Here is a 17,189-nt window from a genome sequence, read left to right as displayed (position 1 = left end):
CACACCCGCCGTGAACCCTATATCTCGATGAGATAAACGGAGTTATCCGTAGTTAAAATCAGTGTGCCGAGAACGGCCTAACGATCGGTATGAAACACGTCAGACAGCATTTGAGTCAATGATAGGTTGTGTTGGCAAACTGCATCATTATAACGACCATAGAATGTGCAAAATGTTGACTTTAAACGAGGTGAAACCCCTGCATCATCAACTTGTTTGTTAGTAGCCTGCTTCGATTAAAAAATCCACATAAACAGAACAAGCTCTCTCGTATCGTGTAAGTTGAGGGATATAAACACCATATGCAGGTGATAATGGAATTTTACTACAAAAATATGGGAAGTTGACGAAAAAGAAACTGAAATCCCCCCGTTTGTCATAAAGTTGAGTTCTTAGACTGCCGTTGAGATCTACTTTGAATAAATATCTAAGTTAAAAGCAGAAGTGGACGACTCTGTGGTGTCTTTTTATTTCGAGTTCATAGGGATATATGTTTACAAACAGTTCTTTAGAAATTTTCAACTCCACATTTGATTTACACCACTTCTGGTATATGCAATCGCACATTAAGTTCGAAGTTTCTCCTTCACAGCTGTTAATATTTTCGTGAGGAGCAAAGATAGGGGATTGGTAGAACATTTACTTGATCCAGCAATGTATCTTGTAAGGGTTTTTATAAAGTTTAGGAACCCAGTGTAGGTACGCTATATTCACCCGACCTATTGACTAGGGTATTAAGTGTGTCTAAAACTGAAGCATGGTTTTGAAGAATTTCATCTTTTGAAAGGGCAGCTGGAGTATAAGTACGATTACCAAAAGTGGAATTGATGCCAAGTTCGTTTAAAATACAGTTGTAATAATGATCCTTTCAAAGACAATGTTGTTGCAAGCTTTGTCAGTTGGAACCAAAACATATTTCTCATGTGACCTATGTAATTCTTTTACCACTTCTGGTTTACTAAACACAGAAGGATAGATGGTACGTACTTCTGTTTTGCGGGATCGTAATATTCTTCTTATACTTTTAATCCATTCTGACAATGTATCAAGGTCTTATTTTTCATATTTAGTCCATCGTCTGACATAATCCTCGACAGAATTCATAATAGAGAAGAAGTTCTGTCGCCAATTGAAAGAACAAGGTTATCTGTATCTAGGACCTTTTAGCATAAGTGATATCAGATCCTCATTTTCAACTACATGTATATCAATATCACCAGTAATGAGATGTCCAGCTGGACTATAGTTGAAAGAAGATGAAGAACTCAAACACGTAGGTGGATTAAGTATAAGTTGGTCTATATCTAGGCACTACAAAGTTTGTTTACAATTAAACAGTTTGGATACAATAGTAGAAGTACATTTGTAGGAAATACTGGGTGTAAACTTGAACTTGAAATAAGTTGGAATACACGATTGCACTCTTTTCTGGCGAAGAATGTTGCTTATGTTGACGGCATATATTCCTTTGTTTGTGAATTTGAGCTTAAGGTAAGGTTTGCGACATTTTGACATGTAGCGAACAAAGTCATGTTGCATACCAGTATGTTCAGTAGGAATTCATCTTTCAAAAATTGGCTTTTTAAAAAAATTGCCCGTGTCGGTTTTTTGACCCGATGGGCATATTATTGTGATGTTTTACATTTTCGGGATCTTTGTTCTTGAATTTCCCGACGGGCTTTCCACGGTCCCGCTTCGTCATAAATTCTGTGGTTCATTAGCTCGAACCTGTCTTATATACTACATCTTTGAAAAATAATCCCCTCTTCTTGTTCCATTGCTTGATGTGTGTTTACATTAAAGTAGAACATACAACTGTAACCTTTGCGACAGTGGTGGATCTACGGGGTGGGGTGGGGGTGGGAGTAACATAAAGTTAGTAAAAATGACGACAAGATCCATTCCGTTATGCAGATGTTCCTCAGATAAAATTAAAACTATCTTAAGATATACTAGAAAATACCCCACTTTCATTCTTACATGATCATATCAGTCGCGTTTTCTACATTTCATAGTTCATGCGATAAATCAGCGCAAGTAAATGGCATAGCATTGAAATATAAATAGCATATAATTAGAGAGGTAAAGCATTGTCAGGTTTGCTTTTTCTTAAAATGCTTGTGAATGTCATAAAAATTCCTACCTTCGTTAATGTCGAATCTTGTCTTTGAGGATACTATTCACAAACAATGATCGATTATAACAGCATCAAAATAAATCCTACTTTCCCTAGTAAGATTCACAGAGATTTCATGTGATCATCTCATGGTTTCACACAAAATATCAGCAACCGGTGCCGATCATCATCTTTTACGAGAGCTATGCCGTTGTTTACAAACAACTTTCTCCATGCATTCCAAATGCCGATGCCCATTAGAGACGATTTCAAGGTCACAGCATAATTTTAATGTAAATTAACAGTAGTGCATAGTATATATGTACCTTTTGTGTATATAAAAAATTGTAGACTTTTATAATATCAAAGAAAATAATTTATAAATGATAATTTGAGAAACATTAGGCCTATTAAATTATTTTGTCATAGAGATTTACACATAAGCCGCTTGAGAGCGGTAGTCGATAGCAAGTAAATATGACATTTCCCCTCGATACAACTATGACGTGACGCAATTTTTCATTATGACGTCATAAAGCGCGAAGTGTACTGAAGTTTATCAAGAGTTATCTCCCTATTGTTGCAAACCTTACCTTAAAGGGTCTATGCAATGCAGTCCAAGTTTTTGGTAGAATAAACAACTATTCAAATTAAAACGTATTTGAAAATATGACGGAGATATAGATTGAATTGAGGGAGATATTAGCGAAAATCTCCAAATCCCATCTGGCTTGGAGGTTATAAAACTTTTTTGAGCACGTTCTCATACTCAAACTCGAACTCCGTGCTCAAAATCGTACTCATACTCAAAAGTCAAGGTTATAAAACTTATACAACATCATTCTCATACTCAAATGGAGTACATACTCAAGATTTCTCGAGTCTGCTTTGGAGCTTGCTCAGAGTTGTACTCAAAACAAACATGGCGGCGCATAAACGGATTTATCGCCTCCTGCTTCTACACAACCAACAACAAAGACGCCCCAGGCTATTCAGAGACCGTTCAAATCTACTGGAAAGGTTTTGGGAGGACGAAATATTTGATCGTTATAGGTTTCGCCCTCAGACGATCTACTATATACTCAGTCTACTTCCAAATTTGAGACACCCTACAAAACGCAACAACCCCTTCCATCCCTTCTTCAGCTAGTCGTGCATCTGCGCTACCTCGCGACTGGTGCAATTCATTTGTTAATCGGTGATTCCCTAACCATTTCCCGCAGCACAGCTGGTATATGTATACGAGACATTTCTGCCCATATTTCAAATCTGAGACGATGGTTCATTATATTTCCTACTGTCAACGATGCTGCAAGAACAAAACGTGCCTTCTCTACCATTGCAGGCAGGTACACAATTTTTATCTTTCGGTTGTCACTAACGAAATATGTTTGCGCAAGCCCGGTGTGTACTTTCTTTTTGTAGTAAACAATGCACCTCGAAATAAGAAGTCATAAGGGGATTGCTATGTTTTATTTTTTGTAAGATTCTGTTAGATGATGTAACAGCTGTAAAAATTTACACATATCCTACTCTATTCACAAAATGGGAGAAATAATAACAAGAGATATTATGCAAGCTTCGGACGATGTTAGATCCGCTTAGATGCGAGCTGATCTAACACCTAATTTTCACGAAAGTGCACATTGAAATGAGATCATCTATATTACAGAAACATAATTAGAAATGCATTTTAACAGAGAATTGAATTGAACATTATTTGGATGATACAATAAACTTGTGTTACTTTTTCTATTCATATTCTTTTTTTTTTTTTAGAAATATAATTTTACGATACATAATCATAATGCATGGTTACTATACCTATTTTGTTTGTTCAACCACATCCACAAGGTATAGGAATCTTATATATGCTAGGTGAAGATAACGAACAGTGATCAATCTCATAACTCCTATAAGCAATACAAAATAAATAGTTGGGCAAACACGGACCCCTGGACACACCAGAGGTGGGATCAGGTGCCCAAGAGGAGTAAGCATCCGCTGTTGACCGGTCACACCCGCCATGAGCCCTATATCCTGATCAGGTAAACGGAGTTATCCACAGTCAAAATTAGTGTGCCAAGAACGGCTTAACAATCGCTATGAAACACGTCAGACAGCATTTGACCCAATGGTATATATATACAATATTTATTTTCTTTATATACAGTATATATTTTATGTATAACTATTGTATTTTTTTTATCGTTTTTTTTAATCTAGCTATTTATTGACTAAATGAAAATTCTGATACCTGTGATTCAATGTTTATATTCCCGGCTTTCCTAACATACTAGGATGCATAGATGGAACGCAAATAAGAATTAAAAAACCCGAAGCAGAATGAAGTTGATTATGTGAATTGCAAAGGATATCACTTCTTAAATGTTCAGGTAAAATGCACCCGCCGTTCAATTCCTGAGAAAAGTGTAGAGGTTCCAGATTTTAAATAATTGATTTTTTCATACTAAGAGACTTTTATATAAATTGAAATGAAACAAAATGCAGAAATTTAAAGTACACTACATGTTTTTATTCTTTAATTGTTACATTTATTACTGATATGTACAGTTCTATTTTTAATTTAAAAAATATGTTATTGATGTTCAACCTGAATATTAAGTTATTTCAAGCAATATATTTCATTGTATAATATGTATTCAATATGCAAAAGGATCGGAAACAAGTTCTCAGAACTTATCCGAGTTCCTTCCCTGATGTTGGTATCTAGTACAATTGCCATATATTTCCACATTAGATGGTATATATAGGCAAGTGGTATACGAATAAGAGTATCAAAATCTGAATCAAATCTTGAGTAAATTTATTGTGGTGAGGCACCAATACACATGACTCATTTTAAAATTTATTCAGGTCAAACATTTTTCTATAATTATGTATAATTGTGAAATGAAAATATATATAGGAGTGGAAATTCAGGAACCTGTGGCAATGTAGCTAGTAGTGATGCAAAATCTTCCATTTATGATGTAATAGATGTGCTGTGATGAAACCTTCAAAGTAACCAGTTGTGTGGCTAGCTGGCCAGGATCTGTGCATGACAACCGCATCTTTAGACAATCAGCGTTGTGTGCACATTTTGGGAATGATATGTTTTGTATGTAATAAATCACTCTGACCTTTATTTCTGAATATACCTAACCTGATTGCCTCTGCATCTTGTGTTAAATTTTCAACTCGCACCTCTCGAAGCACTAGGCCACTTCTAATATAAAAGAAATGCAAACTAAATATTAATTCTTTAGGGGTTTGAATATACTATAGCAAAGGAATTTGCAAGCAAAAATTATACCAATTAATGTCCACAATACTAAAATTGAAGAATTGATATATAATCGTCCTTGTGTAGTTTACAAAATTTCGTATTGTAGGACAACATGATGGATTGCTATTGGGTGATTCTGGCTACCCTTGCTGGCGGTTTCTTATGACACCATTTCAGAATCCATCAACTCCAGCAGAAACTGCTTTCAATGATACACTCTTCCGACCAAGGGTTCTAATAGAACAGACTTTTGGTGTCCTAAAGAAAAGGTTTCAGGCTCTTCACCACGAAATTTTGTCAGAGCCTCCACAGGCAGCCGTCTTTGTAGTAGCGAGTGTAGTCCTCCATAATATTGGTATGGAGAGAGGTGATATCCTACAAAACGACGATGGAAACTTGCTGCCTGTGGATGGTGATGGTATGATGGGTCAAATCCATGGTAGGAATGATGGTATTGCCATGAGACAACATATTGTTACCATTTAAAAAAAGTTATTGTCAGCCCTAAGGAAGTTTGTATTTATGAATGTTAATTCATTTGGAGGCTTCAAATCAATTTATTTTATATCTTGTTTCAAAATTTATAACATCCTTGAATTACTACATCATAACATATTTACAGCTTTTAAATTTTGATGATTAAAAACATATGGGTAGGAAACTGTACATCAATAAACAATTCATTATTTGCATGCACATAACAATATGCATCTTTTGAATACCAAATGGTTTTTGAAAATCTGAAGTAAATGTGTTATTTACTAATATATGTTTACAAAACCGATAAACTATAATCTGCACACAATTGTAGGAAATTGAAAGAATTTCAAAACAATGTTGATTCCACCCTTTGTCAACCATATCAAAACAGATGTAGAAATGTAATGTTGTTGGTTAAAGGTATAACATTAGCAACATCAATTAGGTTCAACACAGGTGTTTTATAAATTTTCAGCCCAGTAATAACAACTGGGACCAGTAGCGCGCGCACACATACACACACACCACATAAATTACAACAAAATGTCTAAAACATTCAACAGTAAACTACCTTACAATGTAGTTTACAATCAAGAGTTATTCCCCTTAACAGCACTATATTTATAAAGAACTTAGATTTTGTTGTTGGTTTAATATGTGATATTATTGATAAATTCATTTATGGTATACAACAATCACTTATACAATCATAGACTGAGTAAACTTATATCAGACATCTGTGTGACAAGTATTTGTAACATTACTTATCATACAAAAAAAATTATATAGAGTAAAAATACTTGAATACTACTCGAACTCTCTAACAATCACACATATTCACGTATATAAACCTCTACATTTGAATCTGATATAATTCATAATTTAAATGTACACTTACACTGATATACATTTCTCATTATGTAGAAATGCATAATGATTTAAATCACTCTTACAAAATGCTTAAAAACTAGATATTCAGCAAATGCATTATTGAATAGTAAACACATATGCATGTACTATAAAAGCTCAAAGATAGTTACATTTTCTACAGTCTAGTTTAGTATACAAAAAGAGGAAATTTACATAAAGAAATTGGAAAGTTCTGTACACATTCTATAAATATATTCAAACACTTCTACGTGAGAAGAAAAAATATCTCGCGGTGGCCTTCAATTCGACATTTCGATATATCGATGACGTTTCTTCTATTAACGTAGTTCCACACTCCTGTGACGTCATAGGATTTTGCAAAGTCAATGATTTAATGATAGGAACATAAATTTTGTTGGAATCTTTTTCAATAGTTATTGTAAAAAATCTTGTTAGCCATAAAATATTTCAAAAGTCTTAGTTATATTTGAATAGTCAATGATATGTTTCAAAATATTGAATCCAAGGACAATAACTCTGTTCTCATTAAATTATTTATCAAGTCCATAATGCGATAGATTTTCTTTATTTTTGACAAACATTTTACCAAGGTGATAAGGAATCATTATCTGTGTCTTTTCATGAAATTACATAAAATTTTTAATCCTGAGTGATTTTAAATAGCTCAGCTTTATGGTGCCATACTTGATGGGGGTATGCATAATCTGGAAGCTATAGATTTGAAATTATTAAGGAAAGGTATGGATTTTTCCCCATGAATAACTATAACAGATGTAACTCTACCAATATAAACAGAAAAAATGATATGTAAACCATGCTATAAGGAAAGTGCGTCCACATTTGTTTGTATTTTAACATTTTGGAGAATAACGCTAATTCAATAATTTTGCACATATTATTCTAAAACTTGATGAACATATTGAAAATGACATGTGTTTTAGTTATTGACATGTTTCCCGATAAATAAATGCAATTCAAAAAATATTTTGTTGTTTTTATATTAAAATAAAAACAAACAACTGTTTCCAATGAATTTCATAAAAATCTACATCGGAGTACATGACTTTAGTGGTGTATGTAATGAAAATTAATATGGAAATCCTTAACTGTTTTGCCTTTTTTCATTACTCTGAATGTTAATTTATTGATTCCAAACAAAAAAATGCTACCTAAACCCCAAAAATCCAGGACTAAGGACCCACCTTAACAATAATAACTTTCATTCATATGCCGATTTGATATATCCCTGTGAGCTCGAAATAAAGGACACCACAGAGTCGTCCACTTCTGCTTCATAGATATTTTATTGAAAGTAGACAATAACGGCAAACTGACAACTCAACTGTATGACAAACGGGATGATTTCAGCTTCTCCATCGTCAACTTCCCATATTTATGTAGCAATATTCCATTATCACCTGCATATGGTGATTATATATCTCAACTGATTCGATATGCAAGAGCTTGTTCTGCGTATAGTCAGTTTTTAAATCGAGGTAAGCTACTGACAAACAAGTTGATGGTACAGGGGTTTCAACAGTCTCGATTATTTGTCGAAATCCGCATCTGGTGCATCAAAATTGGTACCGTATAGGTTTTACATTATGACCTCTGGGTCGAGGCCTCTGCTGGTGGACTGTTAGTCATCGAGGGTCTCTATAGCCCAGTAGCTAAGTACTTCGTTACTAGCTTGAAAATACGGATGCATATTTAATTGCTGTTATAATATTTAGAAATTCATTTCAAAATTAAGGATTATCTCCCTTACGCATAGCTCTTATCCTTAGACGAATTTGACTCCACGTTTTTGGCACACGTATTTCTCTGTAATAGCTTTAAAACTTCATTGTTATTTCGGATTACAAACTTTTCGGTTGAGCATCACTGAAGGGACATTATTTGTCGAAATGCGCATCTGGTGCATCAAAATTGGTACCGTATAAGTTTTACATTGAAGTCAGCATTTCGCAAATTCTATTGTCGTTATAACGATCTAGGTCGTCAATACAACCTATCATTGGGTCAAATGCTGTCTGACGTGTTTCATAGCGATTGTTAAGCCGTTCTTGGCACACTGATTTCGACTGCGGATAACTCCGTTTACCTGATCAGGATATGGGGCTCACGGCGGGTGTGACCGGTCAACAGGAGAGGCTTACTCCTCCTGGGCACCTGATCCCACCTCTGGTGTGTCCAGGGGTCCGTGTTTACCCAACTATCTATTTTGTATTGCTTATAGGAGTTATGAGATTTATTATTGTTCGTTATCTTCATCTTGCATATATACATACATGTATATGCTAGTATAATGACAATTATGATTTCATATAATCTGTTTACAACTAATTTGAGAAAAATTAACCTTTTTAAGGTGGTACATATACTTTATAGTAAAGACAACTTTTGTCCTAATTTAATCTAAGTAATATTTTTTTTTTCAAATAACATATTTCATAATAATAGAGGAAAATTTTAACTTTAAAAATATCAGCCAATCACAGAAATTGCATTATTAGACATGACATTGGAGGAGGGTACATCAGGATGGACAACACTTTTTTAAATTCAAAAACACCCCAGGGAATGGTAATAAAGTTGATTTTTGGTATTTCTTTTAAAGGAATTTTAAACTTTCGAAATAATGTTAATATTTTCATATACTGATTTAACAGGTATAAAATCACCCAAAAAAATGTATCACAAAGAAGGAAGTTGGAAATATTAAATACTTATGATTATATTGAGATGTTAAATTCATTCTGTACCTTTTTCTGAATGTACAAAGTCTTTGTTCGATAAAAAAAATGTCTCCACTATAAGTTTCTCTGACTCTTTCTGCAATTTGGTGATTTCCAATTCCAGACGCCTGTTGTCCAGCCTGATGTTCTCAAACAGGGCACCCTGTTGCTCCGTTGTGTAAAACTTATACGGTACCAATTTTGATGCACCAGATGCGCATTTCGACAAATAATGTCTCTTCAGTGATGCTCAACCGAAATGTTTGAAATCCGCAATAACTATGAAGTTTTAGATCTAAATATAGCTAAAAACAGCATGCCAAACAAGTGGAGCCAAATTCGTCCAAGGAAAAGAGCTATGCATGAGGGAGATAATCCTTAATTTTGAAATGAATTTCTAAATTTTATAACAGCAATTAAATATACATCCGTATTTTCAAGCTAGTAACGAAGTACTTAGCTACTGGGCTGTAGAGAACCTCGGGAACTAACAGTCCACCAGCAGAGGCCTCGACCCAGGGGTCATAATGTAAAACTTATCCGTTGTGTCTGATTTCTTTAGCTCTGCAATAATATATATAATATATATATATATATAAATTGATGATCAGATGGAGCTCAATCACATAACATTTATTTCTCTACAGGCTGTTTCGTAAGGGGATGGTTTCCCCTCACTCGTCGGGAGAAAAATGACATCTAACGAAAAACATCCGCGTGGCTGAGAATATGTTACACAGAAACATACTGGATAGTTGCTAAGCATGATTACACACAGGATTGAGTAAATAGAAATTTATGGGAATGACGGCAAGTGCTGACAAGTTCTGAACGCTTATTCAATGAAGATTTTTCGGGATGACATATTATAAAGAATTTCTCTAGAATACAAAGGTTGTACTTTTTTGAAATGTTTGAGTATGATGATGTTTTTCCTAAAATTTCCCACTTGATTTTGTAGTCAATATTTTTGTCTTTCAATGTCCATATGAATTTGCTGAGCTCGGTGGTATTCTTTTTCGTGGAATTACGGAATGAATGAGTGTGGTTGGCGTATCTTAATTTGAACTCGGTGTCTGCTAGTCCCACGTAGCTCTCTTCTTGTCCATTATCGGCTCTGACTCTAGCTAAATACACAATTCCGTGGGCGCGACATTCACCGTTGAGAGGGCATTGATCTTTGTTTCGGCAATTACACCTGTTACATGTATCTCCGGTCTGGCGCACTTGTTTGATTGAAGCGTTATGCGAGTCAATTACATTTTGCATGGATGGCATACAACTGTATGATATTTTAATAATGTTTCTGTTGATAATCGGGCGTAGAACATGGCCTATCGGGAAACACTCATCTATAATTTTGAGAAACTGTTTACCCAAGTTTGTTTTTACGTTACTATCATATGGGGGGTTAAACCATGTGATGTTACGGGAACGATTTCTTCTGCTGTTCTGTTTAGTTTTGGCTGATTCGTCGTATGTTAGCTTGTATTTATAGCCGCTTTCATCAAGTGCTTTTTGGTATATGCCGGCGGCTTTGACGAATTCCTCTTTGTCCGATGTTACCGGAGATACATGTAACAGGTGTAATTGCCGAAACAAAGATCAATGCCCGCTCAACGGTGAATGTCGCGCCCACGGAATTGTGTATTTAGCTAGAGTCAGAGCCGATAATGGACAAGAAGTCGCAGTATTCGTGATTAGCATTGTGAATGCCGTCACACTGATAGTTCTCTCGGACATGGTAGAAGAGCCGAATGCAAAGCCGGTAAGTTTGTTTTTTATTACAATATTGTAGATTTCTTTTGCCCTATGTTTTCATTTACTTGGTGTAAATTATCCCAAATATCACTGTTCGTACAACATGTATATGTTAAGATTTTGTAAATCTATTAGCCATTAGAATTGTAACTTACTTTATTATCCTTAGCTCAAAACCACTAGCCAAGTGGACTGCACTTGTTTTTTGCTCAAAGCAAGCAAATCAGAACAAGTTTGAGAATAGAAAATGTCATTTATTTAGTAAATGACGAAAAGTATATACAGTACAGGGGGTCATTAAAACCAAGTAAAATTTAAGATCATATGCTGCAAATGACCAGATGACCCCCTGTTACATACATGTAAAACTTATACGATACTAATTTTGATGCACCAGATGCGCATTTCGACAAATAATGTCTATTCAGTGATGCTCAACCGAAATGTTTGAAATCAATAAAATTAACATTGAGAAAGAGAACATATATACACAAAATAAAAACATCCGATAGGGGGTCTAACAAGATGACCCCCTATTGCATACACATATGTAAAAAGACTAGCATAAAAATATTGCCTGCCCACAAAAAAGGGTGGGTAGCAAACAACAAATCAAGGCAATGGCAGTTAGTCACAAAACAGGGACATTTTCCAGTACACAATATATAATACTATTCCTATGCTTTATAGTTTTTCAGGCAATGTATACACATTGACAAAGACAGCCACCACTCCAGGAGAATGTACCACAATGCCTCCAGACAGAATTCGCAGGAAGTAAATTCATGATACTGTCCACTCTCCTCAGTATGGGTTGTCTTAATTAAACGCACAGCACAGGTAGCAAGGAAACATGGACATTTCCCCCTAAATATCCCCATCACCAACGGGCCAACTGTCGATATCCAATGTAGCGCATTCCTCTACAAAATGAAAAAATGTGATACATTAGCTACATGCATATGTTGTTAAAATAAAATTGTTTATTTTTGTATGGCATAATCTTTCTTCTTATTGTTGAGGACTTTCAGGCTATGAATTCTTGTGGTTCAGTCACCTGTAAATTTAACTGAGGTGATTACTTATAAATATTTATTCAAGGTAGTGATTGCATTGGTCATTGGAAATTAATGAATCTATGAATTTGTTTGATTTTTACATATTTTGTAGTTGACAGTAATTGTAACTCATTATGAAAGTATCATATATGGTTTTTACGGAAATTGTGACGCTACGGTTGTCATAGTAACCCCTCTTGTCGACTTTCCGTAATAAATTGTACAGGTATTTCAGATGGTGTTTAAAAATGATACACAAAGTGTAAGTGACACAAATTTTATATCAAATTGAAGTTAAAGCCTTGATTAATATATAATGTGTATCAATATGTCCATTTATTTTCATATGAAGTAGAAGCAGGGCTGCTTAGGAGCAATTTCGCAATTTCTAGAAGGCAACTATTCACTAAAGCAGACATATTTTCACCCCCCGAGAAATAAATGAGCAATGACTTTTTTAAATTTTTTAAATGTGTTTTACATATGTTAGTAGGAATTTTTCTTGAAAGTATCAATATTGGTTTTCAGGTTTACTATGGCGCTATGGGCACTATAGTTACCCTCTCCCCCTCCTTACATAAATGCTGCAGGTGATAATTATAATAAACATCTTACATGCATTTATTTCAACTCATATTAAAACTATAAAAATGTTTTGATGTTTATTATTGAATTTATTCCACATAGAATGATAGTACTGTTGCTTTGGATTTTGCTTTTTATTATTTTCTGTTTGAAATTACTTGTATATTCATGCTCTGGAAGAGTATGTTAAAACCGCGGGATATATAACCCATCCGATATAAATTGTGCATTGTGACGTCAATACCCGCACCGTCTTTATTTTTTTTCCTTTCAAACCAAGCGATTATCAAACAACACAACTTTCTTATTTTTTATATTATAAGAAATAACTGAACTAATTGAGGAAAAGATATTAACAATAAGTGCTGTTTTTCAAAATGCACACTTTTTAGTTTTCTTAACATCCACGTTACATAGTAGCATTTTAGATTTATGTGCACTAACACCATATAGCCTACACGTTATGAAATTCACAGCATTATATATTATGATTTTAATAGGTCTAGTGGTTTGTGAATTAAATGTACGTGTTGTGAGACTGAAAATTAACAGGGGGTATATGTATCATGGAGACTTAGCGCCTAATGACTAGGCCTATTATTTGAAAGATAATCAAAATACAAAGGATTTTTTATTTCTATATTTCTAAACATATATTCACTTTACCCTATATCTGGTTATAGCTGACAAGTCTTTTTGTTTCCATCGTCTGTCATTATTATCGATGCTTAAGCGCTTGACGTATTCCGGAATCGGAAACGAAAATAGTCTCTTTTTAAACACTACATGAATAACCCACGTGATGCCTTACAATCACTACCTTAAAAAAGATATGTTGATTTAATATGTTGTACTAAGAGGTTTTAATGTAACAAAGCAGCTTGCAGGAATTTTTCAGGGTGTGTGTGTTAACTTGTAGAAAGAGAAATATTCTCCTCCCAATGGATATCTATTATCTACAGCATTTTCTTTAAAGTATCATAGTGACCTAACCTTTGACCCAAAAAATCAAAAGAAATCAAATTTGAAATGGTTAACCTACTGTATCAAACTTTTTCATGTAATGCAATCTTGGCATGTGAAAATAACTGCAGTATATTGATATTGTAACTCACCCTCTATCTTGAATGGATTTCTTTCCAGAATTTCTTTTAGACCTATCTATAGTATTTACTCCTCTTCACTCACCCCCAATAATCAGTGGTGTACGTGTAACGTATTTACGTTACATTCTGGGATCGTACCTGGTCAATTCCAGGGTTTGGGGTATTCAACAATAACTAATTTAAACTAATTGGTATGATTTTAGTGGACTGCCAAAATATACAAATATGTCCTAACCTTATCTAGGTTAATTATCATCAAATAGAGAATCACTATATCAATCAGGGGCAAGCAACGATAAACTGGTAGTGCTAACTAACAAAATGTAGATCTAGAGCCCAGTCGCCCTCGTATTACCCCATATACTGTAGGACGCCTTATTCAGGACGGACAGTATATGTGGTAGCCCTTCAACCACTACACTCATTGTAGGATGCCTTATTAAGGACGGACAATGCGTACAGCGGCCTGGACGACGGTCTGTTCAGCCAATGCGGACGACACCAAAAACGAACTATGGCTAGCCTCTTTACTGGAGGTCAACCTCTCCGTGGCAGGCCAGACTTCTGATGGCCTTCCAAATTCACTCTCTAACTGTAAGAACAGGCGAGGAATTGTTTACTATGAATACTTTATTAGTACACATAATCTAGTCCTCTCAACTTGGCTGGGTCTTCTATCTGAATGACACTGACGACTACGGAGTCTCGGTATTTATACACAAATGAGATCACGTGATGTAAAGTGATTAATTGAGAACTCCGCATGGTCGTACCTCAAATATCCGGAATCATTACATACATATAAATTTGTAATGGCAACTTACTGTTAATGATTGATTGATTGTATCTTGCTTAACGTCTCGCTCGAGAATTTTTCACTCATATGGAGACGTCACCAAGACCGGTGAAGGGCTTCAAATTTAGGCCTATGCTCGGCGCTTACGGCCATTGAGCAGTGAGGGTTCTTTAGCGTGTCACACGTACTGTGACACGCGATATCCGTTTTTAAGGTCATCTTCGAGGACCCGTGACATTCACACCTGATGCCGAGCGTTTGGCGATGGAACTGTCACTACATACCTGTTTTAACGACTTAGGTCTGTCGCGGCCGAGATTCGAGGCTGTCCGCATGCGGGGCGAACGCCCAAACCTCTCGGCCACCGCGGTGGTACTGTTAATAAAGTATGAGTGAATTTGTTTCATCAGCCACCAATAAGTATGAAAATGTAAATGAATATCAATCATTCCATGATACATTACTTTGACAATAGTTTATATGTAGGTTCTGAACCCATTTCCTGTTGCACAAATATAATAATTCATTGTTCTCATATGTCACGGGAACATATACTTTGTAGATTCCAGTCCCCCACCCCTCTAAATCCGCGCATGTGTCTCCAATTTTAGCTAAGAAATAATCGTGCAACATTCCCATTTGTTTCTGGCAACTTATGATCCTGTCTATAAACATAACACAGATGGATGAAGGCACACTGGATGAAAACTCATCTCTGCGTGGAAAGCTCCCAGGCGCACAACTATGTTGCTACGTTCCTCACTGCTTGTCATCATAGCTGCTTTCCAATACAATGGTTGATCAATGAATATGAATATTTTATTCACATGTATGTGCACATCGATTTTATATTATCTTTTCTTTCACATTTGTAAAGCGCTTTAGAGAACTAATGTTGATAGGGTGCTATATAAATCTTTTAATTACAATTACAATTATGATTGGAGTTCGATTATGTCGTGAAGCTTCTTTAGAAACAAACATCAACGTTGAAAAGATGCAATACAAATCACTTCAGATCAATCATGGGCAAAAATGCTATATCCGAAACCCCTTGATTATTGCCTTCTAGAACCATTTGCATCATCCCAGACAAACCAGGCAGAGGTGATGTTAAAGGGCATACAACATTTGTCAATATGTCGATCTTCAAAGAAAAGTTCACGCTTTTAAGAGGTCTCAGCTCTTGGAATTTAATTTAATTTGCGTGAACTTCTTGTGTTTTTCCGCATTGAAGTAAAATAGGTTGATATGGCCAGATGCGATTAAGTCATCAGTAGTAACATCCAAGCGTTGAATGTATTGAGGATTTTTCTTTAACCCAGGAGACAAATAAGATATAATCCCCATACCATGAAAGGTGTTATTTCCACCAATGGTGTTGATGTTATGGTCTACATTATCTGCTACAAACTCTAGACAATGTGATTCGTCTGGAGGACAGGACTCTTGCTTTGATGAAATGACAGCAGATTATTCGAATTTCTTGACTTCGGAGTATGATGAACAAAACCCCATGCAGTTTAGTGTATCTATTAGAAACCTGGATCCAAACATATGATGCAGTTGCACTGCAAGTCGAATTTGAAGAGTGTTTATCACTAGTCTTTGTCTTGGTATTATGGCTTGTATGTTAGCTTGTCCAATTGAATTAACGTTGGTAGATGAGACATTTTCAGAAGTTATGGTTTTCAGAAATGATGATAAACTGTCTGGTAAATGACCCTCTTTTGACAGAATATCCTGAACACTTGTATAGAATGCTTTATCTACCAGCATGATTCGTATATCATTCTTGATAAGTGTTTCCGTTGTTTTTATCAGAAACCTTTTATTCTCTTCGTCGGACTTCAGTACTTCTGATTCCTTATAGAAATTATGCAATATGGTTGCGGCATTCTGACAAAATGTGACTACATTTTCTTTACCGTTTGATTCAGTTATTATGATGGACATACTATAATGCTCTTTCTTTCATGTGTTGATGGGAATATCCCTGGTCTCCAGAGAGACTTTTCATGTGATCTACTAGATCTTCGTTATTTTCTTTCAAGTATTTTGTCAGTTGTAAGAAAAGTTTGTAGCTGTTATTTGGCCGACCTCATGAATAAAATACGCTTTCATTGCATGTTGAAAACACCTCTGACACTTTTCTCCGGGATGGAAAATTACCACTGCAGGTACTATGATAAATTGCATCAGCCGCATGAAGGTCCTTAGCAAATTCTATCCTACCTTTAACTTCGACTACCTACTCATCATTTCTATCCTTGCATATCTGTTCCACAGTTGATTGAAATTGTGCCGTTTGAACCGAGTGTACACCATGATTTTCCGTTTTGCATTATCATGAACTGGTCATGTTCGAA

General features: G+C 35.2%; 1 protein-coding gene across 1 annotated transcript; it reads left to right on the top strand.

The window, feature by feature from the left end:
• The first annotated feature begins 10,827 nt into the window (after positions 1-10,827).
• Positions 10,828-12,261, top strand: LOC130048462 (uncharacterized). Its single transcript, XM_056145225.1, has 2 exons — positions 10,828-11,282; positions 11,966-12,261. Exons 1-2 carry the CDS (start codon positions 11,040-11,042, stop codon positions 12,062-12,064), a joined length of 342 nt encoding a protein of 113 aa, XP_056001200.1. The 5' UTR covers positions 10,828-11,039; the 3' UTR covers positions 12,065-12,261.
• Positions 12,262-17,189: the final 4,928 nt, after the last annotated feature.

The sequence above is a fragment of the Ostrea edulis genome, chromosome 7, assembly GCF_947568905.1.
Source record: "Ostrea edulis chromosome 7, xbOstEdul1.1, whole genome shotgun sequence".
Lineage (NCBI taxonomy): Eukaryota > Metazoa > Mollusca > Bivalvia > Ostreida > Ostreidae > Ostrea > Ostrea edulis.
This window is presented reverse-complemented; position numbering and strand designations above follow the sequence as displayed.

Coding starts and splice junctions, on each gene's coding strand:
- LOC130048462 (XM_056145225.1), top strand. CDS start 11,040: ATGCCGGCGGCTTTGACGAATTCCTCTTTGTCCGATGTTACCGGAGAT. Junction 11,283..11,965: donor AAGAGCCGAATGCAAAGCCG/GTAAGTTTGTTT, acceptor TATGCTTTATAG/TTTTTCAGGCAATGTATACA.